At 35.8% G+C, this 25445-nt stretch overlaps 1 protein-coding gene and 1 pseudogene across 3 annotated transcripts in view; both read left to right on the top strand.

The window, feature by feature from the left end:
- Positions 1-25445, top strand: part of ADAM10 (ADAM metallopeptidase domain 10) — a 160812-nt gene that overhangs the window by 98270 nt on the left and 37097 nt on the right. For all 3 annotated transcript variants that reach the window (XM_058737584.1, XM_058737583.1, XM_058737585.1), the window contains exons 5-8: positions 4343-4443; positions 17341-17490; positions 20735-20827; positions 24017-24200. In XM_058737584.1, the coding sequence (XP_058593567.1) occupies positions 4343-4443; positions 17341-17490; positions 20735-20827; positions 24017-24200 (528 nt within the window). The remainder of the gene's footprint in view (positions 1-4342; positions 4444-17340; positions 17491-20734; positions 20828-24016; positions 24201-25445) is intronic.
- LOC131518549 (U2 spliceosomal RNA) lies at positions 22424-22553 on the top strand (annotated as a pseudogene).

Below are 25445 nucleotides of genomic sequence, written 5' to 3' on the forward strand. Positions count from 1 at the left end.
AATTCAGTCTGCCTTTGAACACAGGATAATGAGGACCTGTTGGTCAATGGCTGCCAAACTAAGCCAAGAGTAAAATTGTTTATTTTTTTTTTTAATGTTTATTTATTTTCTGAGAGAAAGAGCTTGAGCTGGGGAGGGGCAGAGGTGGGGAGACAGAGGATCTGAAGCAGGCTCTGTGCTAACAGCAATGAAACCAATGTGGGGCTTGAATCCTAGAACCTGAGGTCATAACCTGAGCCGAAGTTGGACGCTCAACCAGATGCCAGAAAAAATTGTTTTTCAAGTAAAAATTTTGAATAAAAACTTTTTTATTGGTTAAGTGACATACTGATACGAAGGGTTTTTGGGAAGTTTATATATTTTAGTAAACACATTAGTCCCTCTGCCCCCATTTTCTTTCTTTCATTTTTCCCTTTCCTCTTTCTTTCCTTTCCCTTCATTTTCTTTCTTCCCTCTCCTCCCCTTTCCTTCCCTTGCCTCCTGTCCTCTCCTCCTGTCCCTTCTCCTCCCCTCCCATCTTTTTTCCTTTCTTATTTCTTTCCTTTTCTTTTCTTTTACTTTTTCCTTTTTCATTTCCTTTACCCTTTCCCTTTCCATTTCCCTTTCCCTTTCTTTTCCTTTCCTTTCCTTCTAGTAGTTGCATGGCATGCGGGATGGGGAGACCAAGGACATTTAGGGAAAGTTCACTTGAAAATTGATTGTAATGATTTAATCACAGGGTTTGTTTTTTGAAAGGCTAAGTTAAATAGTTTTTTATTTGGGAGTGGGGTCATCAGTGTTCCATGCTCATGTGTCTGTGCTCATGTCTGTGTGAGAGATAGCAGTTTGGATTTGGCACTTATTAAGATGGTTTTAAGAAATATGATAGAACTATAGTTTAAAGTAGTTCTTTTTTTTAAGTTTTTAATTTTAAAGAAAATACAGTTAACATGCACAGTTGTATTAGTTTCAGAGGTCAAAATAGCTCTTTTTTGTGTATGTTTTGGGAGATGTTTAATTCAACTATAATATTTCATCAGATGGTAAATATATATTTATTTCATTGATTTTAATTAGCCTAAGTAAGTGGTGAAATAGATTTTTATTAACTTAAATACTGACTTAATAAACAAATCTAAATTAGGGCACCACACACTGACCCATTAATGGAAAAATAAAAACATAATGTACTAATTGAATCGTAAATTTAGTTGCTTATCACATTGGAACAGAAACTAAACTTTTGAAAATGTGTAGTTTCATCCATTTTATATGGCAAAATATTTTGTGTATCAGTAATTCTGAGTACAGTTTTTACTTATCTGCCTAGTTGCTGCCACAGTCATCAGCAGAGGGGTTCCTCCTTATACACATTGTTATCTTAGATAAACCATTTCCTTAGCCAGGAGTTCAGGGAAAACTAAGCCAAAGAATCAGTCCACATTCTTAGTTACTAGAGACTGGACTGTCCTAGCATGGGAGTAAAATAAAATAGTACAAAATTATGGATTTATAAATAATATCAAACTCTGAACCTGGCTTTTTAATAAAAATTAAAGTAAGGAGCAAAATTTCAAGGGATCTAAATTCTGTTAACTGCAAAAGGTGCTTAAGTATGTGTATACACTTGTCTATGAGTATGCCTGTGTAATTTTTCCTTATTTATTAAAATGAGTGTTCTTGGTATGGAGGAACTTCTTCACGTGGTGGTTCAGGCAAGTTAGATTCCATTAAGAATCTGGGCAAGGCTTATTGGGATATTTTCAGGTTAAAATTATAGTATCAGAAGATGGTATTGTGATAATAACCCCAAATATTCTAAAAGGTGAGAATTAAAACTCTGGGCATATTCATATTGCAAAACTTTTCAGCCTTTGTGGTAGATTCTTATTAGATACATGTTGGATGATATTGTATTTTCCCACAGCCAAACTTTGAAATGGTAAAATAATAAATGTATTAATTTTTTTCTCATTTAGCACTTCAGTTGTATGTTTTCCACTTTGAAATCATTTAAGTTTGTTCCAACAATATTGCAGTCCTTTAGTCCTAATTTTATTTTGAAAATTTCAAATGTAAATTCATCCCCTAAAACACATATCCCTAAGCATATGTACATTTTCCTAAATAGCTAGTATTGTTTCACCCCTAAAAATTTTAACATTAATTCAGTAATACCATATTTTTTTGGTATTAATTTAAATTGGTATTAATTTGGTAAAAAGAATCACATTTTTTCAGTTGTACTAAAAATACCTTTTTGACATTTGTTTATTATGTCTTTTTTAGTGTCTCTATTGCCAGGCTCCCCACCCTTAGTTCTCAACTTTTTCTGTTTTTTTTCCCCCCTTTAAGTGACATTGCTGATTTTCACATGTCTAGGTCCGTGACTTAGGATATTCTGCATTTTGGTGTGTGTTTGATTGTTTATTCATGATTAGGTTCAATGAGCATATTTTGTCAAGAATACTGTAGAGGGATAGCTGGGCATTCCTTATTGCATTGCGTCAAGAGGCACATATCTCTCTACTACTGGTAGTGCTTCGCTTCATTACCTGGTAAATGAAGTGATCATTACCACATCTTTAGTGTGAAGTTATCTTTTTCCTTTATAATTAGTAAGTAATTTATGGGGTGATACTTTCAGTGACCATGAATATCCTGTTACCTCATATCTTTCACCTAGTGGTTTTAGTATCCATCGATGATCCTTACCTAAGTCACTTTATACATGTGAGGTTATAAAGTGGTACCTTTTTAAGTCTATCATCTCACATTTATTGATTAGAATTTTACAGCTTTTGCAGTCTTGACCTCTAATAAAAAACTAATTTAAAGTTTAAGTCAGAGTTATTAATATCAGTAAATGTAGGTTGTCCATACCACTACTTCTTAACTGCCAGTTTAAATTTGTATTGTATTGGGGTACCTGGGTGGCTCGGTTGAGCGTCCGACTTTGGCTCAGGTCATGATCTCACAGTTGGTGAGTTCGAGCCCCGCGTCAGGCTCTGTGCTGATAGCTCGGAGCCTAGAGCCTGCTTTGGATTCTGTGTCTTCCTCTGTCTCTGCCCCTCCCCCACTCATGCTCTGTCTCTCTTTCAGAAATGAATAAATGTCAAAAAAAATTATAAATAAATAAATAAATAAATAAATTTGTATTGTATTATGATGAGCACTGGGTGTTGTATGTAAGTGGTGAATTGCTTAATTCTGCTCCTGAAACCAGTATTACACTATATGTTAACTAGAATTTAAATAAATTTGAAATAAAATTATTACTATTTCCAAAGAAATAGGCCACTAGTATCCGCTATAGGTTCTAGATTTTTTTTTTTCTTTTTTAAAGAGTTTATTTGAGAGAACGAACGTGAGGAGGGAAGGGGCCAGGTAGAGAAGGAGAGAGAGAATCCCAGGCAGGCTCCACGCTGTCAGTGCAGAGCCTGTCGCAGGGCTCCATCTCACAAACCGTGAGGTAATGACCTGAGCCAAAACCAAGAGTCATAGGCTTAACCAACTGAGCCACCCAGGAGCCCCAAGGTTCTAGATTTTCTTAAGAAACTGCCTGCAGTATTTCTAATTATAGTTCTGTGTATTATGTCTTAAACTACTTAAGGACTTTTCAGTGCTTCCCCTCTCACCCATGTCTTGGTATTTTTATTTTGACAGTTCTCTTAATTATGGTAACTTGATTAAATTATGAAATATGTTCATGAATATGGAGAACCCTAATAAGGGAGAAGTACATGAAATTTGAGAGAATGGAATAAACTTTTAAAAGACTAAAAATAATCACTGCTTAATTATAAAGGGAAAACAAATGATGATAAAATTGTTCCTGGCTAATAGCATTCACTTGAATTACACATGGAAGAAATTTAAACTCAGTCTCCTTTTACTATGCCATGGAGCATGTTCCTAAATCACTTTTCCTTGAGTCCAGTTGGTATTCATTGAAGGAATTCAAGCCAGTAGAATATTATATTAGTCTAACTGTAGTTCAGCTTGAGGTGTACATGTGCAGCATATGAAATTTAATGTGGAGGGAATGTTATAAATTACAAAATGAAGTAAATTTCAGTATTAACATACTTTATATATCTGAAGCAGGAAAGGTTGGGAAAATTAAACCTAGAATAAGGAATATTATTGTTCTTTTTTAGAATTCACAAATCATCTATATGACAAAAATCTAGAGACCAGTGATATTTTATTGAGGGAAAACTTACAAACCTGCCAGGTTTTAAAATGAGAATGCTCAACAAGCATTGGTGGCTTTCATGAATTGTGACATTGTTTTTCATTTATCAGGTAATTAGTAATATCAAGCATGTGATAGTAATGACACTGCTTCTTTGTGTTGTAGACTATCCCCATAAATATGGTCCACAGGGGGGCTGTGCAGATCATTCAGTATTTGAAAGGATGAGGAAGTACCAGATGACTGGTGTAGAGGAAGTAACACAGGTAAGGATTTTAATACTAGCTTGCATGTAAGAAATGGAAATGGTCTTTGGCATGTGTTCCTGCATTAAAAAAAACATATGTTCTGGAATTTCTGAAAGATTTATGCCTCTGTGGAGAGATGATGATGATGATGATGATGATTATAAGTTAAAACTTCTTTAAAATTCTTTTAATGTTTATTTATTTTTGAAAGAGAGAGACAGAGTTGGGGAGAGGCAGAGAGAGAGGGAGACACAGAATTCAAAGCAGGCTCCAGGCTCTGAGCTGTCAGTACAGAACTTGATGCGGGGCTTGAACCCACAAATCTTAAGATCATGACCTGAGCTGGTTGCTTAACTGACTGAGCCAGCCAGGCGCCCCAGTGACTATTGTGTTGTTTTTTTTGTAAACTCTTTTTTTGACCTTCTTAAAAATAGTTATTCAAAACACAAATTTAAATGAAAAAATTATATTTATGGTAAACATTTATTATGTATTTTGTCATCCTATAAGTAGTAAGATAGAGTAATGTTGCTTGAGTTTCTTGAGTCACAAATGCAGATTTGTGCATTTCTTGATCTGCAGAGTGGGACAAACAATTCTATTTCAGGGGATCTTTCAAATACAAGTGAGATTTTATTTTTGCATTTGTTGAACAGTTATGTATCAATCTTCTAACATGTTAAAGACTGGTAGGTTCTGGGAGTATGTGGAAATGAAGATACAAGCTTGTTCTCAAAAAGTTAATACAACTTGACCCTTGAACAACATGGTAGTTAGGGGTGCCGACCCTCATGCAGTTGAAAATCCACGTGTAACTTTTGACTCCCCCAAAACTAATAGCCTACTATTGACTGGATAACTTACTGATAACACAAATAGTTGATTAATGGATTTTGTATGTTATATGATCATATAGTGTATTATTACAGTAAAGTAAGCCAGATTAAAAAATGTTATTAAGAAAATTAGAAGGGGGGCGCCTGGGTGGCTCAGTCGGTTAAGCCTCCGACTTCGGCTCAGGTCACGATCTCGCGGTCCGTGAGTTCGAGCCCCGCGTCGGGCTCTGGGCTGATGGCTCAGAGCCTGGAGCCTGCTTCTGATTCTGTGTCTCCCTCTCTCTCTGTCCCTCCCCCATTCATGCTCTGTCTCTCTCTGTCCCAAAAAATAAATAAACGTTAAAAAAAATTAAAAAAAAAAAAAAAAGAAAATTAGAAGGAAGAGAAAATACATTGACAGTACTGTAGTTTATGTATGGAAAAAAAATCCACATATAAATGGACTCACACAGTTCAGACCTCTGAAAGGTTTGTTCAGGGATCAACTGTAGTTTAATTGGAGACAGAAACAATTGAGAGTGATAAGAGATAGAGGAGGATTAAGCATAAAAGGAATAGTTAATTTAGTCTAGGAAGTATTTGAGGACAGCAATCAGAAACTAAAAGAATAAGGAGAAGTTAGGTTGGCTGCAAAGAGATAGGAAGACAGTAGGAGTAGTGTATACAAAGGAGAGATAACAAGACCAGTAAAAATTTTTAACTCCAGGGGCGCCCAGCTGACTCAGAAGACAGTGAAAGAGCATGTGACTCTTGACCTCAGGGTCTTGAGTTTGAGCCCCTTGTTGGATATAGACATTACTTAAAATAAATAAGTTAAAAAAAAAAAAAAAAGAATTTTTAACTCCAGGGTGGAGTGCAAACCTAGAGACTAGGAGACTAATTAGAAGTTGTTTCAGTTGACAATAGTGGCCTGTACTAAGGTATTGGTGATATGAATAGAGAGGACAAGACTACAGATTGCTAAATATAAGAGTTTAGCAGTGGCTCGATACAATATTCATATATGAAAGTAGGTTGCATTTCTTTATATCAGCAGTAGACTACCAGAAATGTAATGAAAGAGAGGACATCATTAATAATAGTATCAAGAATACCATGTATTGAAAGAAGCAGTGTAACAAAGGATTATAAGGGTTAAATAAGGAAAATTGTAGAACTTTGGAAGAAATGTTAAAGAAGATTGATTTTAAATAAAAGGAGAGATATACCATATTTGTGGAAAATAATACCTCATATTATAGAAATACCAATTTTCCTCATATTGATTTGTAGGTTCACTGCAATTCCAATATAAATTACAACAGGGTTATTCACACCACACGATGGGTTGAGAATGTTATACAGAAAAGTAAAGGCTAAGAAGTAGGGACCACCTAAAGATTGTAAACTGTAAAGAGGGATTTACTCTGGAAGATTTTATGACTGATTATAATACTTGAGAGTGTGATATTAGCATAGGATCAACAAATTGACCAGAGGAATAAAATTGAATACTGAGGAAGAGACCCATACACGTGTGAAACTTTGTTGTTAAGTAGTAGAGGTGGAATCTCAAATCAATGTGGAAAAGTAGAGACCATTGAATAATTGGAGCCAGAAAAAAATGTACATTTGAAAAAAAATGAAATCAGGTCTCCATCTCACATCATGTATAAAACTCCAGATATATTAAAGTACTAAATGTCTAAATGAAAACTTTGAAACTCTTAGTGGAAAAAGTAAATAGAGATTTTAACTTCCAGCTGTGATGGAGTAACTGATTTCCAACTAGACTACTTGCAAAATATATGAAAGAATTGTCTCTCTAAATCTCTCTGTGATTTCCCTGATGGGTTTTTTTTTTGTTTGTTTTTTGTTTTTGTTTTTGTTTTTTTTTTTGGCTGGTGGCAAAATTTTAGGTATGGCACAGAGGAAGGGGATCTCAAGAAGAGTAAGAAGTACATAGCAGTCTTGCTGAGTTGAAGAGACAAGTCAAAGTTTAGGGAGGGTGAGGTATCTGGACTTAGGGCAGAGTACCTGAGAGGAGAGGATTACACTGAGAAAAAGCTCCAGATATCTGGACAGAGGTTGCCTTGAGTTTTAGCTGAATACTCATCTGTTGGATGCATAGGGTGAGATTCTATTAGACAACTACTAGACAAAGACAAACTACTGGAGAAACTAAATTGAACAACTGTAAGGAATTACACTTGGTCGAGATCCCGACATGCTAGGAGTAGGTTGACCTTACCCTAGAGTAAAGACTACTCCAATCCTTCCTTTATAAAGCTGAAAAATGAAGCTTGAGAAAGATCAAAGTGATTTCAAGTAAATTAGCTCCCTGTCAAAATAAAACTCAATAATATTTATTAAAGGAAGACACAGAATGCAGATACTCAGCAATGTACATATCTAGTAATGTTACATTTGAATGTCTAACATTCAAAAAACATTACTGGATGATAAAAAGATAAAAATGTGATCAGAAACAGAACCAAAAATTATAGGCATTAGTACACAAGGACTTTAAAACAACTATCATTAATATGTTCAAAGAGTTACAGAAAAACATGAAAACAAACAGGAGAGAATAGAAATTATAATAAAGACCCAGATGTAACTTACAAACTATGAAAAGTACATTTTCTGAATTGGAGAATTTCATGGAGAGACTTAAGAGCAAATTAGTTATTGCAGAAGATAACATGAGTAAACTTGAATAAGGGACAGTAGAAGAATAGAAACAACCACAATCTAACCGGAAAGAACGAAAATAAAGAAAACAATTGGATTCCAAGGAGGAAGGAAAGTAGAAAAAATATTTGAAAGACTAATGTTTCCAGAATTTTAAGATAGGAAGAAAAATTTTAACCCATAACCTAAGAAGCTCAGTGAAACTTGAGCAGGATAAACATAAAATCATACCAGGACATATTAAAAAACCAAATTACTGGAAATGAGAACATCAGAAAAGCAGCCATACAGGGGCACTTGGCTAGCTCCATTGGTGGAGCATTGAATCTTGGGATTGTGAGCTTGAGCCCCACGTTGAATGTAGAGATTACTTAAAAATAAAGTCCTTAAAAATAAAAAGCCATAGAAAAGAATATACGTTTACATACAGGGAAACAAATATTGTAAGAAAAACTGCTGACTGCTTATCACACATTGCAAACTGAAGACATATATGGAATGACATCTTTAAAATGTTGAAAGAAACCTTTCCAACTAAGATCCTTTACTCTCTGAGAATAATATTTAAAAATGAGTGCGAATTAAATATCTTAAAATTTATTTTAATGTTTATTATTTTTGAGAGACAGAGACAGAGCATGAGGTGGGGAGAGGCAGAGAGAGAGGGAGACACAGAATCCAAAGTAGGCTCCAGGTTCTGAGCTCTCAGCACAGAGCTCAACATGGGGCTCAAACCCATGGACCGTGAGATCATGACCTGAACCAAACTCAGATGCTTAACCGACTGAGCCACTCAGGTGCCCCTAAAGATCTTTTTTAGGCAAAAGCTGAGAGAATTTGCTTCTAGGAGATTTACATTGCAACAAATGTCAAGGGATGTTTTTCAGGTAGAAAAAGAATACCAGATGGAAATGCAGATTTATACAAAGAGGTGAAGAGCCTAAAATAGTAAATACATAGGTAAAATATAAAGGACATTTTTATCATTTAAGTACTTTCTTTAAGAAGATGATTATTTAAAATAGTAACAATGTAAAATGAGTTTATAATATACGAAGAATCAAAATTTATGATAATAGCACAAAGGATAAGAAGGGGAAGAGTGAAAGTATATTGTTGTAATCTTCTTAACACTATACAGGAAGCAGCATAATTTTGTCAGGTAGACTCAGCAAACTCAGCAAAGTACAGCCCTTGGGCCAGCTGCCTGCTTTGTAAGTAAAGTTCTGGAACGCAACCACAGTCATTCATAGATGCATGTTTGTGGCTGCCTTTGCACTATACTGGTAGAGTTGGGTAGTTGTAACAGAGACAATGTGGCCCAAAAGTCTTAAGTATTTACTATCAGTCCTTTGAGGAAGATGTTTGCAGAAATGTCCCCTGTCCTGGAATTAGCACTGAAAAAAATAGTGGAGATACATTTAACAGGGCAATAAAGGAAATCATATGTACAGTTGACCCTTGAACAACATGGGTTTGAACTGTACAAGTCCACTTATATGTGGATTTTTTTCCTGTAAATACTGTACAGTACATAAACTACAGCATTGTAAATGTATTTTCTCTTTCTTCTGATTTTATTTAGCTTTATTATAAGAATATAGTGCATAATACATATAATACGCAAAATACATTTTAACTTACTAGTAATCGGTAAGGCTTCCAGTCAACAACAGGCTATGGTATTTAAGTTTGGGGGGAGTCAAAAGTTATATGTGGATTTTCAACTGTGTGAGTGGTCAGCATCCCTAATCCCTGGGTTGTTCAGGGGTTAACTGTAATTTAAAATATTCAGTTAATCCAAAAGAAGTTCTTTTCCTAAAAAAAAAGAACAAAGAACATATGGGACAAATAGAAAATAAATACCAAGATGGTAATTTTAAATCTAACCATATTAATGATTACATTAAATGTCAATGGACTACACATATTGATTTAAAAAGCTGAATGTAAGAGTGATTGAAGAAGTAAGACCAAATCTGTCTAAAAGAAACGCAGTTTAAATGTAAAGACACAGAGGTGTGCCTGGTGGCTCGGTCAGTTAAGTGTCTAACTTCAGCTCAGGTCATGATCTCACGGTTTGTGGGTTCAAGCCCCACATTGGGGTCTGTGCTGACAGCTCAGAGCCTGGAGCCTGCTTTGTGTTCTGTGTTTCCCTCTCTCTCTATCCCTCCCGTGCTCACACTCTGCCTCTGTCTCTCAAAGATGAATATATGTTAAAAAAAATTTTTTTAATGTAAAAGACACAGTGTAAAAGGATAACAAAACATGTATCATACAAGCACTCATCATAAGAATGTTAGAGTAACCATATTAATATCAAAGAATGTATATTAGTTTACAGAATGTTACCGTAGACAATGGGGGGGGGGACATTTTACTTCAAGAGAAATAATCCCTAAAAGTTAGTCAATAGTGCAGTTATTAATAGAGCTATGAAATATATTAAGGAAAAACTGACAAAACTGAAAGGAAAAATGGAAAAATCTACAAAGTATAGTCAGAGGTACACTCATTTCTGAGTAAACAAGTAAGTTGACTGATAAGTTGATAGAGCAAGTAGACAGAAAATCATTTAGGATATAGGGCACTTGAACACCACTCTGAACCAACCCAACCTAATTGACACTTAAAGAACTTTCCACTCAACAGTAGCAGATACATACTCTTTACAAGTGTACATGAACATTTGCTAACATATGCCAGGCTGCAAAATAAGTCCCAATAAGTTTAGAAGGATTGAAGTTACATAGAATAAGTTCTTAAGTCTCAAGGAAATTAAATTAGAAATCAGTAATAAAAAATTTGGAAAATCCTAAAATTTTTAGAAATTAAGTCATATGTAAATAAGACAATTGGAAACTAATGCAATTGGAAAACATTTTGAAGTGAATGATAACAAAAATACAAGACAATAAAATTTGTTAGATTCAGCTTAAGTTGTATAACCACTGAAAGAAAATTTAAATGCAAGAAATGTTAAAGGATGTTCTTTGGGTAGAAAAAGGTACCAGATGGAAATTTAGGTCTATACAAAGAAGTAAAGAATGCACATTAAACATCTGCTAACAACAAAGAATGTAAAGTTTTAAATGATCATATTAGAAAAGAAGAAAGATCTAGAAATCACTCATACAAGCATCCACCTTAAAAAGCTAGAGAAGAGGGGTAGCTTGGGTGGCTTAGTTGGTTGAGTGTCCGACTCTTGATTTGGCTCAAGTCATGCATGATCTCATGGTCATGGGATCGAGCCTCTTGTTGGGCTTCTGAGCATGGAGCCTGTTTAAGATTCATATTCTCTCCCTCTCTCCCCCTCTCTCTCCCTGTCTCTCCGTCTCTCCCTCTCCCTTCCCCCTCTCTCCCTCTCTCTTTCTCTCCCCCCCCTTTCACTCTTTCCCTCCCTTGGCCCCTCTCCCCCACTTGCACACTCTCTCTTAAAAAAAAAAAAAGCTAGATTAGGAAGTACAAATTGAACTCAAAGTATGAAGAATAAAACAATAGGTAAGGGATATATCAATGATATAAAAACGAGAAAAATCAATAGAAGAGGTTAATATAATTGATAAACTTTTAGCTAGTCTGATCAAGAAATAAAGAGAAAACACAAATTAATAGTGTCAGGAATGAAAGAGTGGATATTACCATACACATTAGTAGTTTAAGTCTTCAGTACATTGAGCCAATAAATTCAACAGCCAACTTAATATGCAAATTCCTTTACACATACAAAATAAGAAAAACAAGCAAAAATAGAATAGTAGGTGTGTATACCATGAGATTAGATTGATACTTAATAATTTTCCGTTAAGGAATGTTCAAGCCCAGATATAGTTTCACTCTTTTAAAAAAAAATTTATTTAATGTTTATTTTTGAAGGAGAGAGAGAGAGAAATAGGCAGAGAGAGAGGGAGGCACAGAATCCAAATCAGGCTCCAGGCTCAGCTGTGAGCACAGAGCCCGATGCGGGGCTCGAACTAACGAGCCATGAGATCATGACCTGGGCCAAAGGTGGACGTTTAACCCACTGAGCCACCCAGGCGCCCCGTAGTTTCACTCTTGAAGTCTAAACATTTAAAAAATAATATCAATCTTACCCAAAGCCCTTAAGAAAATAAAGGAGAAAGGAAAACTTAGCACATTCTGTCAGGCCAGCATTATCCTGATACCCACACTATACAAAGACATTGTAAGAAAATTAAACTACAAACCAACATCCCTTATAAATATGTATGCAAAATTTCTTAAAATATTAACAAGTCAAACTCAGCAATATTTAAAAGAAGATAACATATCACGGTCATAGCACAATTAGGCAAGAAAAAGAAATGAAAGGCATGTAGATTATAAAGAAAATAAACTGCATTTATTTGTAGGTGAATTGAGAGTATGCTTAGAAAGTCCTAATGAATCTAGGAAAAGTTACAAAATTAGTAAGTGAATTTTCCAAGGATACAGGATAGATAAAAAGTCAGTATGCAAAAATCAGTTGTATTCTGTATACTACCAATGAACATTTAGAAAATGAAATTCAGGGGCGCCTGGGTGGCGCAGTCGGTTAAGCGTCCGACTTCAGCCAGGTCACGATCTCGCGGTCCGTGAGTTCGAGCCCCGCGTCAGGCTCTGGGCTGATGGCTCGGAGCCTGGAGCCTGTTTCCGATTCTGTGTCTCCCTCTCTCTCTGCCCCTCCCCCGTTCATGCTCTGTCTCTCTCTGTCCCAAAAAAATAAATAAAAAATGTTGAAAAAAAAAAATTTAAAAAAAAAAAAAAAAAAAAGAAAATGAAATTCAAAAAAACCGTCTAGGGGTGCCTGGGTGCTTCAGTTGGTTACACATCTGACTCTTGATTTTGGCTCAGGTCATAATCTTGTGGTTCATGAGTTCAGGTCCCCCATTGGGCTCTAAGTTGACAGTGTGGAGCCTGCTGTGGATTCCCTCTTTCTCTCTCTCTCTCTGCCCCTCCCCCATGCTCTCTCACTGTCTTTCTGTCTCTCTCAAAATAAATTTTTTTTTTTTATTTTTTTTATTTATTTTTGGGACAGAGAGAGACAGAGCATGAACGGGGGAGGGGCAGAGAGAGAGGGAGACACAGAATTGGAAACAGGCTCCAGGCTCCGAGCCATCAGCCCAGAGCCTGACGCGGGGCTCGAACTCACAGACTGCGAGATCGTGACCTGGCTGAAGTCGGACGCTTAACCGACTGCGCCACCCAGGCGCCCACTCAAAATAAATTTTAAAGAAACCTCTAAAAGTATGATTAAGAATATAAAATACTTAGAATAAATTTAATAAAATATGCACAAGGCATATATATGAAAACTGTAAGACATTGCCAAGAAGAATAAAATATCTTAATAAATAGAGGAATATGTTGTGTTTATTGTTTGGAAGACTCAATATATCAATTCTCCCCAGGCTCTTCTGTAGAGTCAGTGCAACACCTATCAAAATCTTAGTGGGGATTTATCTAGTAATTGATAAACTGATTCTGAAAGTTAGGCTGAAATGTAAAGGATCTAGAATAGCCAAAAGAACTTTCAAAAAAGCACATACTAGAGGATTTACACTGCCTGATATTAAGACTTACTATAAAGCTATAGTAATCGAGATAGTGTCCTCTTGACCTAAGGTTAGACGTATAAATCCATGGAACAGAATAGAGAGTCCATAAGGTCAGTTGATTTCCTCAAAAGTCCCACGGTAATTTAAAGGCAAAAAGAGCAGTCTGACAAATGGTACTGGTATAATTAATTGGATATCCGTATGGAAAAAAAAAATCGAACCTCAGCCTATACACTTAACACCTCATACAAAATTTAACTGAAAATAGATAATGAGTCTATATACTTAAGGCTAGAACATAAGCTTCTAGAAAAAAAACATAGAAGTTTTTGTGACTTTGCTATAGGCAACAATTTTTTAGGACACAAAAATACCCATTCTAGGGGCACCTTGGTGGCTCAGTTGGTTGAGTGTCTGACTCTTGACTTTGATGCATCGAACCTGCTTGGGCTCTTCCTCTCTCTTTACCTCTCCCCCTGCTCGTGTGTTCTCTCTCTGTGTCTCAAAATAAATATTAAAAAAAAAAAAAATACCCAGTCTCCAAAATTTATCAATTTGACTTTGTCAAAATTAAAATCTTCTCAAAAGACACACAGTTAAGAAAATATAAAAAGCCACAGACTGTGAAAAAATGTCAACAGTACATCTATCTGGCAGAAGGCTTCTCCAGAATATACAAAGAAGTATTATAACTCACTTAAAATAATGCATCAAATTCCAATTAAAAAATGGGCAAGTTGTTTGAAACGATATTTAAAAATATTTTGGAATTTGGGATAGAGAAACTCTTAGAATATGATGTAAAATCTTTTGACTATAAAAAATTTGATATATTTCACCATATGAAAATTAAGGGTAAAAGACACCTCAAAATGAAGACAATTACAAGCTTTGAGACAATATTCAGGATACATAAAATTACCACAAAATTGTTTTCAAGATACAGAGTAATCCTTTTCCTGTTCAGAACTGCTAATAAAAACCAATCTGGTCTCAAGATAAAATTTTTTTTAAATAAATATTTTAAAAGTACATATGTACATGTTTATATGTGTGTCTGCATGTGTGTGTTTGTGTATTGGCTTGGAGGCATTGGGGAGAGAACAAGGCTGTGAAGAATTATGGGGCTAGATCTTAGGAAAATATGAGGATGACTGAGTGAGCATGGCATTTGGATCTACCTTTTCTCCAGCTCTGTCTTCCAGTTCCGATAAAGTAGCTGAGAGACTGAGAAGCTGAGTAGAACTCTCCAGATTCTTGAACCTTAGGGTAAAAATAGTACATGAGGCCTTCTCTGTAGTGCTTTAGGTTTGGATCTTGAAGGTCTACTTCCTGGAAGTAAGGGTGGGTCAAAAAAATGTTCTACCTCTTCCTTTCAAAGGGATTACAGCTTTACATCACAGCTGCTTAATCTGTGATTAAAGTAAGGTGATCCAGGATTACTAGTGCATCAAGCCTAATGGTGAAGGCCAGAAGCAAAAATAAATTTTCTCTTGAGAAAAATATCATCGCCTCAAGCCTAAAATTCTGTCTGTGGTTTTTCATGTACGCTGTCTGGCATTCAGCTGAAAATAATAAGCATATGAACAAATGAGACAACATGATGGAAGAACAAGAGGAGAAAAGTTGTATACCAAACATCAGTGATGCAAGAGTAAATGGCATAAAGTGTACACCCTCAAAGAGTTTACATTGTACTGGGGTATCAGACATGTAAACAGCCTAAAGGTTTCGAGGTAATGAAATGATCAGACACAGATACAGACTTTAATATGTTCAAGTACATAAAGATGGAATTTAAAATTGCAGCAGAAAACTGAAAATGAACAAAAGAGTCTGATGGAAATTCTAGAATTAAAAAACATAACAACAGAAATTAAGAATTTGATGGATTTAGATCTGGGTGGTATATCATAAGTAAACAGAATGAACCACTCAGAAGCAAAAGGATAGAAAATACAGAAAAGAGATAGGAGACTCATCAAGAAGGTCTAGCATATGTATAATTGATTTCTCAGGAGGGGAAAAAATGACAGTGAAATAAGGACAGATAGGGCAGAGACTTTTCCAAATATGACAGAGGATATCAACAATTTTGGTAAGCCCTGTAGTTAGAGCAGGATAAATACTTTACAGTGAAAATAACACCCTAGGATGTTATTAGAAAAGTCTAAAAACTGAAAGATATATACTCTTAAAGGCAACCAGTAAAAAAAGTCCAGTCACCTTTACAGAAACAACAGTAAAAATGACAGCTCATTTTTCATTGGAGACCATTGAAACCAGAAGACAGTAGGGCGTGGTGAAGCTGAGTAACTGCCACCCTCGAATGCTGTACTCAGTGAAAATAGATAAAGGCAAAATGAAGGTGGTAACTGAGAGAACAGAGAAACATGGAGTTGTCAAGGGAGAAGCAAAGTATGAAATGTGAGAGTAAATTTGGAATTGTGGCTTAAAATCTAATTTAATTTGTTTAATAGAATTTATTTAATGTTTTTGTTTATTTTTGAGAGAGAGAGAGCGCGCGCACACATGTGCAAGTAGGGGAGGGGCAGAGAGAGAGAGAGACACAGAATCCGAAGCAGGCTCCAGGCTCTGAGCTGTCAGAACAAAGCCTGACGTGGGGCTTGAACCCATGAGTGGTGAGATCATGACCTGAGTTGAAGTTGGATGCTTAACCGACTGAGCCACCCAGGTGCCCCAAATCTAATTTAATTTGAATTCTCCATAACTATGTCATCAAAACTCAGTTAAAATGGAGTCCTCAGATGTCAGCAAATGTTTAAGTGCTTGGATTCAATAGCAGTGTTAATTCTTACTTACTGAGTATCTGCTGTTTGCCTGCCAAGTCTGTGTTAGGTGATAGCAATATAGTGAGAAGCAAACAGGGATTGTTCTTTCTGGAGCTCCTGTTCTAGTGGTTGAAGTAATGGTGGTAGGCTGGAAACAGAAATTAAACCAATCACCACACAATATACCATAAGGTTGCACTATGGAAGGGACATGGGTGCATTCTGTGAGGTGGTGTAATTGATGGGTCTGAAGGAAAAAGCTTGGTTAGGAGAAGGCAGCTGTATGTGCATGTGCAAAGACTGGCAGGAGACAGACGATGTTGGAGGATTGGAAAGAAGTCTGTTTAGCTGTAGCACAGAAAGCTAGGGTTGGGTTATGTGGTAGAGTCTCTCTTTGAAATAATATAGAATGAGAAGAAACCGGGCATGTAAGCAGAGACTGCAATGTTGATTTGGTGGCACATGTAAAGCATTTAGAGCTTTATCCTTAGAGCATTAGGAAGCCATTGAAATATATTATGCAGGTGGGTAATTTTGCAAGTTGGCATTTTGGAAAGAGTGTGGTTTGGAGAATAGAGGGAAGGCCGGTAGTGGATGTGGATAGAGATATTGCAGTACCCTAGGTAATAAATGATGGTAGCCAGGGCTAATGTGAAGGCACCAGAGATAATGGGCAGATTCCCTAGGTATTTAGGAGATCAATTTGATGGGGCTAGGTAATAGATTGGGTATTAGAGGGAGAGAGAAGAAAATATCAAAGTAGTATAAGCTACTATAAGACTTGCTTTATATTTAAAGGATTATATATTAAAAAATATGTTTTGAAAATGTTTAAAAGTGGAAGAATTGCTTGAATAAATTATAAATCATCTATATAGTGGAATGTTATGAGACTGAAAGTGAGATTTATAAGAATTTTTATGGTGTGGGGGAATACCTATGGTGTTACATAATAAAGCAGAATATGAAATTGTACATAATGTGTATTCTTAGTTGTATGAAGTATAATAGTGAAGCATACTAATTATCAGAAATGACTCTCTTTTTCACATATAGACACCTCAAGGAGAACATGCTGTTAATGGTCCAGAACACTTGAGAAAAAAACGTACAACTTCAGCTGAAAGAAATACTTGTCAGCTTTATATTCAGACTGATCATCTGTTCTTTAAATATTATGGAACACGAGAAGCTGTGATTGCCCAGGTATTTATAATTTTGCTACTATTTTAGGAGTTCTCACACTGTTTCATTATACCTATATTTTCCTCTAAAATTAAAGTTATGGCATATCTCTTTTTTGAAAAAAAAGTACGTATTTTTAATAATTATAGAATATGTAGGATAAGTACACAGATGACTGAAAGACCAGTTAGGATGTTTTAGAGTCATGAAAAGCTGAAGTGTAAGAAAATGATTTCATGAAGATGATAGCACTGGAGCTTAGCTTTGAAAAGAGGATTGAATTTTCTTTTCTTTTCTTTTTTTTTAATTTTTATTTATTTTTTGTAAATTTACATCCAAGTTAGTTAGCATATAGTGCAGTAATGATTTCAGGAATAGAATCCAGTGATTCATCCCCTACATATAACACCCAGTGCTTATTCCAACAAGTGTCTTCCTTAATGCCCCTTGACCATTTATTCCTCTCTTCCCCACTCTCCTGCCAGCAACCCTCGGTTTGTTCTCTATATTTAAGAGTAAGAGGGTTGAATTTTGAATTGTGGTCCTAAAGAATGGAAGAATAGAGGAATCCTTCCAACAAGAAGTATTTAATTTCTATTCTGTATTCCCATTGTACTTAGTACTTTTTTTTTTTGTACTTGGTGCTTTCAAAGTTGCATTGTTTGCATTGTGTCTTTTCAACACTTACTATAAAGTAAAACGTTTTTGGAGATAACCATGCAAGATACCCTTCGTGTTGAAGAGTCCCAGTGAGAGTTTGAGGATGCATTTTGACTCCAAATTTGATTTGAGACTAAGAGGATTCAGGTGCCAATAGTGTAAATGATGGACTCATTTTGGTGGTGTTGACCAGCTTAATTTTAGATGTGTTTAAAAGCCAAGTGGTCATTCCTTAGGATATTGAAGTAGACCTGGAGTTTGGGAGAGGCTAGCCTAACCTTAAGCTTTCTGCATAGAATTTATGGGTACAAAAGATATAGTTCAAATAAGGGGAGAGAATGAAATTAAAAGGGAGGAAACTGAGGGATAATATCTGTATATAGTGATTAGGATGAGGAAGAGAAGCTATGGGGGAAAACATAATAGTTAAACATGTTGGAGATGAACTGGGATCAGCCAAGGAAGAAACAAGTTTCAAAACAAAATGTCATATTATAGAGATATCAAAGAGAATGAAGAATGACTACAATATGTTAATTTACTAGATAGGGGGAGTCCTTTCACAATGTATACATGTATCAAATCATCAAGATGTATACTTTAAACATCTTACAATTTTATTTGCAATTATGCCTCAATAATACTGAAGACAAAAAAGACTATAAAAGGTAGTTGATTTTTAGTTACTAGAAGGTTATTGATGAGTTTTAATCCCCTCTTGGTAGAGTCGTGAGGGTGAAAACATTGCAAGCATAATGGATGGGTTGGCTGAGGCAGCAAGAATTTTTTTTTTAATTTTTTAAAAGTTTATTTATTTTGAGAGAGAGAGCGTGTGAGTACAAGTTGGGGACGGGCAGAGAGAGAGAGAGACAGAGGATCTGAAGCAGGCTCTGTACGGTCAGTGAGCAGAGCCCAATGTGGGGCCTGAGCCCACAAAACTGTGAGCTCATGACCTGAGCTGAAATCAAGAGTCGGACACTTAACCACCTGAGCCACCCAGGCGCCCCAGTGAAGCAGCAAGGTTTTTAAGAAATGTGAAAAATAGGAAAAGATATGGTGATTTAGAAATACTATGAAGTATTTGGGGGTGAAAGGAAGACAGGGAATACTCAGGAGCAAGTTGGTAGGAAGAGGAAAATGATCTAGTAGAAAAGCAATGTAAGGTACAAGAGAAAGAAAAATCGATAGGAGCCAATGTTCTTGCAGGTCCAGCCAGTAAGGATTGGGATCAGGAATAAAGAAAAGTTTCCCTTTAAGGAAGAATTACACTTTGAGAAAGATAGAAATGGATAAAGTTAGAAAAATTTGAAGGTTAGGAGGGAGGGGAATCAAGACGAGCTCTCAGTAAAGTATGAAGTGTAATCATCTGTGGAGGAATGTTTGAACTACTGTCAGGAATGGAGAAGAAACAGAATCTGATAAGGGATTACTAGGCCAAGCTGAGGTTAGATAGCATGAATTTATAATAGACCCTGTCAGCATTGTTAGGACTTTCTTTAACAGTATGTCAACCTGAGCTACTTGTGAAATTATTACTGTTCATTCTTCCACCTGACTGTGTCATGTTTATATAATTTGTTTGAAAATAGTTTTAAGAGTGTATATACATGCTTTTACATAAATTGTAGCAAGACTGCTTTTTATATATAAAGTTGGGAAAGTGGTTTAGAAGCCAGAGAGTTTAGTTGGGAGTCAGGTACATAAACAGAGAAGTCTTTTGTGTTCTATCACCATGTTTAATTTCCTCCTAGAATTTAGTAAATCTTTTTTTTTTTTTAATGTTTTTTTAAAATTTATTTTTGAGAGAGACGGAGCATGAGTCAGGGAGGGGCAGAGAGAGAGAGAGGGACACACAGAATTCGAAACAGGCTCCAGGCTCTGAGCTGTCACCACAGAGCCCGGCTTGGGGCTCGAACCCATGACCAGTGAGATCATGATCTGAGCTAAAGTTGGACATTTAACCAGCGGAGCCACCCAGATGCCCCTAGAATTTAGCAAATCTGAATGTATCTTATTTATGTCTGCATTACTTCCTCTCATCCCTCCTCCGCTAGAATAAATCTTTGTAAATTTGTATGGACCTTTTCTATTTGTTCACCATTAGATTCCTAGCACCTAAAACAGTGCCAGTGTATAGAAAGTGGTCAACAGAACTTAGAGAATGTGTACTAGTGCAGCAATAGAAAGACTAAAGTCAGAGAATGACTGAGTGTCCTGATTATTATCAGGGAAGTTCTTACAGAAGATATTCAAACTAAGCCTGAAGGATAAATAAAGATACTGTAGGCATAAGAAAATAGCATGTGAAAAGGCATGGAGGTCTGACATTGCAGGGTTGATTGAGGGAACAAAGTTTTACATGATTCAAGCAAGAGTGCATGTTTGTTTTTGGCTGGGGACGAGTCTGGAAAAGGCACAGAATCTCCCCTCTCAGCCCTAGTTGACTAATCTTATTTCATCTTTTCATCCAGTATATGATGTAGACATTTTAAAATTTGAGTGTGGTCGAATATGAATAATTCTTGATTTGGGAGATGGAAATTCACAGTCTTTTTTTACATTTTAATACTGCCTCTAAAATATTGTTCTTTTTTTAAATCTATAGATATCCAGTCATGTTAAAGCAATTGATACAATTTACCAGACCACAGACTTCTCTGGAATCCGCAACATCAGTTTCATGGTGAAACGAATAAGAGTAAGGAATTCCTTTATTTTTTTATTTTTTTTCAATGTTTATTTATTTTTGAGAGAGAGAGAGAGAGAGAGCACGTGCGTGCACAAGTAGGGGAGGGGCAGAGAGAGAGAGAGAGGGAGACACAGAATCTGAAGCAGGCTCAAGGCTCTAAGCTGTCAGCACAGAGCCCGATGCAGGCCTCGAACCCACGGACTGTGAGATCATGACCTGAGCTGCAGATGTTCAACTGACTGAGCCACCCAGACAGCCCAAGAGTAAGGAATTTCAGTAGTTCAGAACATTAAGAAAGACCATAAGGACCATGTTTACAAAAAGAAAAATACTTGGTTTTTACTTCATCTTTATGTAGTAATAGTTTATTTTATATTACTGATCCTACTATCTTTACTCTTGGCTTTTACACACACACACACACACACACACACACACACACACACACACACACACTGGGTTTATGATTTAGAACGAAATCTATAGGGCTGTAATCTGTACTGCAAAAGAGGTAACAGTCATACTATATTCTGTCTGATTAACATTTAGAAAGCCATAACTTCTCAATAACTACAGGTATAGTACTTGACCTTTTATCCCCCTGACGTCATTTTCCAGCTTCTTAAGATTTGCTTTGTGTGGTATTTTTCCGAGTGTGTCTCATTTGGTGTTCCAGGGAAGGAAAAGATAGATGGAACGGTTAAATAAAATTGGAAGTCGGAAAAACAGTACTGTACCCTCGTCTTATAAATTCACAGTGCACGCTAACTTATCTCAGATTTTGAGAATTCCTTCATGAGAGAAACTCATAATTTTTTCTTAAAATGTTTATTTTGAGAGAGAGAAAGAGAGAGAGCAAGGGAGGGGCAGAGAGCAAGGGAGAGAGAGAATCCCAAGCACGCTCTCTGCTGTTAGTGTGGAGCTTGATGTGGGCTTGATGCCATGAACTGTGAGATCATGACCTGAGCTGAAATCAAGAGTTGGACGCTTAACTGACTGAGCCACCCAGCTGCCCTGAAACTCATAATTTTCAGAAATAATTTGACCATGGAACCTTTGCTGCATTAATGTCAACTGAGAGTCCAAATAAATGTAGAACACATTTTGAGAAATGCTCACCCAGAGCCACAGGGTCACTGATGATTAGTTTTAATGTTATAAATTTAAATAAGTAGATTTTAAATTACTAACAAAATTGGGTTGGTTGTTTCAGAAGTTTTCCAAATGTGAATCTTTCCATGTGTATAGCTTTTAAGAATATGAATTCATAAACTAGATAAGAACCTGAATTAAAAAAATTATTTTACGAAAGTATTTACCACAGGGTTTCTTTATTTTTGTGCTTCTAACTTTCTTCAAATATGGTTGACTAAACTATAATTTGTGTTCATGGATGTAATATATTTAATAGCATAGGCAAAATTGATCCTTAGTAGTACGATTAAATGTTAAATTGGAGTTTAAGGTGAAATGTGGTTTGTAGATAAATAATGTAAGAATTGTTCATAATCAATTTCTTTCATGTATATTGAGAGCAATTTAAACCCTTAAATGACCAAGAAAAATATTGTTTAGTAGGCAAAGCAATAAAATGCAAAGTAGTGAATCGCTTCTTGGCCTTTTGGCTAAGATCAAGTGTAGTCTCTGTTCTTATCAATTTAAAATGCAAAGTAGTGAAAAGTAAAGAATACCAGAACAAATTTAGTGAAGCACTTTTTTTTGAGTAAAATGCTTTGTATTATGAAGAAATGCATGTGTATGAATGGATAGTGTGGCAGTTAGTTGTTTTCAGGTTTTTAGCTGAGATTGAAATTTTAGTTCAGATCTCATCTGCTGAAGATTCCTTGTGACCCATTAATTAATTTGAAGTTCGTATCAATACTTAAATAAGAATTATCTCATTTCTGATATAGGTAGCTAAAATTTAGATGCAGTTTTTATTTGTAGCCAATATTACAGAAATATCAAGGAATTTCATTTGACTGGGAAAAAAGCCATTTATAGCATGTCTCTCAGCATGTGTTATTTACAATGTAGTGTGATAGCTTTTGGAATTATTTATGTTAGATGACCATTACTGATTGTTTTTAGTTAATTGTTAGTAGATAGATCAGATGTTCTGAAATCTGTCCTTAGGCAGTTGCCCTGAGTAGTGTTTTTGCAATCCTGCTTCTAAGCCTCTTGGTTTTACTGAAGGGTGTGGATCCTAAAAAGACCTAACATTCTCATTTTATCAACTGTTATATCCTCCCTTTACTACCAACATTTTCAATAGGATGAAGTTTGCCTTCTAAAAAATGTTTACTTTCATGGATACCCCTTTTTATTCTGTATCAACAGTTCTGTCTGTAATGCTCTCACTTACTTGAGGAAAGCCACATTGTTCTAGGACTTCAAAGGTTAGGCAGGGATCTCTGAAAGGAGGAAGGGGCTAATAAATGAAAGCTTTTGTTTGTAGAAGTTTGGTATCAGAACTGATTATTCTTCAGATTGTGAAGGAGGAACCTGCACTAGGAGTATAGTAGCTAAGCATCTTAAGAAATATTCTGGAGGAACTCAGCTTGATACAGTAAGAGAAGAGAATTGTCAGTAAAAATAAAATCTTGCCCACAGTCAGGGAAAAACAATTGAACTTGCAGTTTATTGGGCTCGACTCCTGTGATTTTAGGCAAGGAGAACCAAGAAAACGATTTGTCTGTTGAATTGACAGTCTTGGGTTTGATATCTATGTTATGTTCTAGTAATTAGCTAAAGTTTAAGGTTTTTATATCCTTATATTTTCCACCATGTGCAGGAGATTAGCACTAAAAGAGACTTACTCAGATGATTAAATTTGAGAAGCTGTACTTTTATTAGAATTTTTCTTTCAAGAAGAACTTGTTTTTCCATCCCAAAGAGAATGCTCAGTGTTCAGGAACCTGGTCAAACCTTGCCCAGAAATTTAATATGCTCAATTTTAATTCTCCTACTCTGTTTCTCGCCCCACTCCCCCACCCCCCCTTCCTTCTTTTCAGCTTCTATAATCAGCTCAGGGGTGGGGGCATTGGGGGATGAGTTGTAGAAGCCTTAATTCAGGCCTGATTTCCCTTGGGTCCCAAGCATATTGTGCAGGCAAATGCAGAAGAAGGGGAGCAAAGACTTTACACAAAGGCTCTGCTAACTTTAATTGCTTATTTAAATAATTGTTTTGAATTTTAGATCAACACAACTGCTGATGAGAAGGACCCTACAAATCCGTTTCGATTCCCAAATATTGGCGTGGAGAAGTTTCTGGAATTGAATTCTGAGCAGAATCATGATGACTACTGTTTGGCCTATGTCTTCACAGACCGAGATTTTGATGATGGTGTTCTTGGTCTGGCTTGGGTTGGAGCACCTTCAGGTAGTTTATTTAACTGTTTCTTGCCTTAATGCTTGAAACAAAAAGCAGTTTTCAGGGCAACTTGAATTTTATAAAAGTATAGGAGAACCTGATGCCTGTACATTATCTTAATTTATTCAACTTGAGTTAGGCAAGCATGATGTAAGTAGAAAAATAGATGAAACAACTTTTTATTTTGTCATGAGTACTAACAAGGGGGTATCCTGACATTTGGTACATTCAGTGGCTGAAATAAATAATTTTGTGAGAAAAAGTAGTACTCATTCCTGAAAACAAAAATGAAATATTAATTTTTTTCATAGAAGTTAATATTATTAATTAAAGATTTTTATTTTTCTTGGAAAGAGGGCCTTAGAATTACAAGGGGAAAACTATGTTCTTGCTTCTGTTCTGGAATGAGATAGAGAGTGGAGAAACCCTGGTCAGGAGCAGTAGGTAAAAAGAAAAGAAAGACTGCTCTTATTATTATTTTATTTATAGCCTTTATTTTAACAAAAGTAAAGTGTTCCCTGAAAAGAGATGTAAGCAGCAGGTGTCAGTACCCACAGCTCCACTGACCTCGGCACCTGGGCCCATGTTCTACTGGGGTCTCTGCCTTAGCCATGAACACTGCTGTTCCTAAGAAATCTGGGATAGGATCCTCTACCCATTGCAGTGGAGGTGGAACAGTCTGTGATTTACATTAAGTTCAGAAGCCTCGTTTAGAGAAATACAGATTTATTAATTGAAAGGTTGAGTAGAAACAATCACATACTCTTTGAATATAGATTTGGTCATATAGAGTTTGATCAACAGTCTGTCAGCTTTTGAGCTGTATACAGTAATGTCTCTTTCTTCTGATGTATCATTTCTATCTTTTTATAAGAATCACCTTCTGCTTTATGTAGGATAAGGCCAGCTTTTCTGTTCCTAGTTTATTTTGTATTCCTATTAGTTTATTGTTTGATTTGTAATGCGTATTTTAAATCTTAAGTGGTACTATATTTTAGCTTTTATACTTTCTGCTCTTTTTTTTAAGCCAGCAATGAATATTCTTTTTACAATTTTCAAAACTTCTTTTGTTTTTCTTCCACATTTTCATAATGTCCTTAAGGTGCAAGTTTATGTCATGGATTGTATATATCATAGTACAGTATTTTTGGAGATTTATATTTGTCTCTTACGTTGATCTGTCCTGCTTTTGTGTTACTTGCATTGTCAGCAGATTTTACAAACTCATTCTTTTCTTTGATAATTTCACATGTT

Source organism: Neofelis nebulosa, chromosome 7, assembly GCF_028018385.1.
Source record: "Neofelis nebulosa isolate mNeoNeb1 chromosome 7, mNeoNeb1.pri, whole genome shotgun sequence".
Classification (NCBI taxonomy): domain Eukaryota; kingdom Metazoa; phylum Chordata; class Mammalia; order Carnivora; family Felidae; genus Neofelis; species Neofelis nebulosa.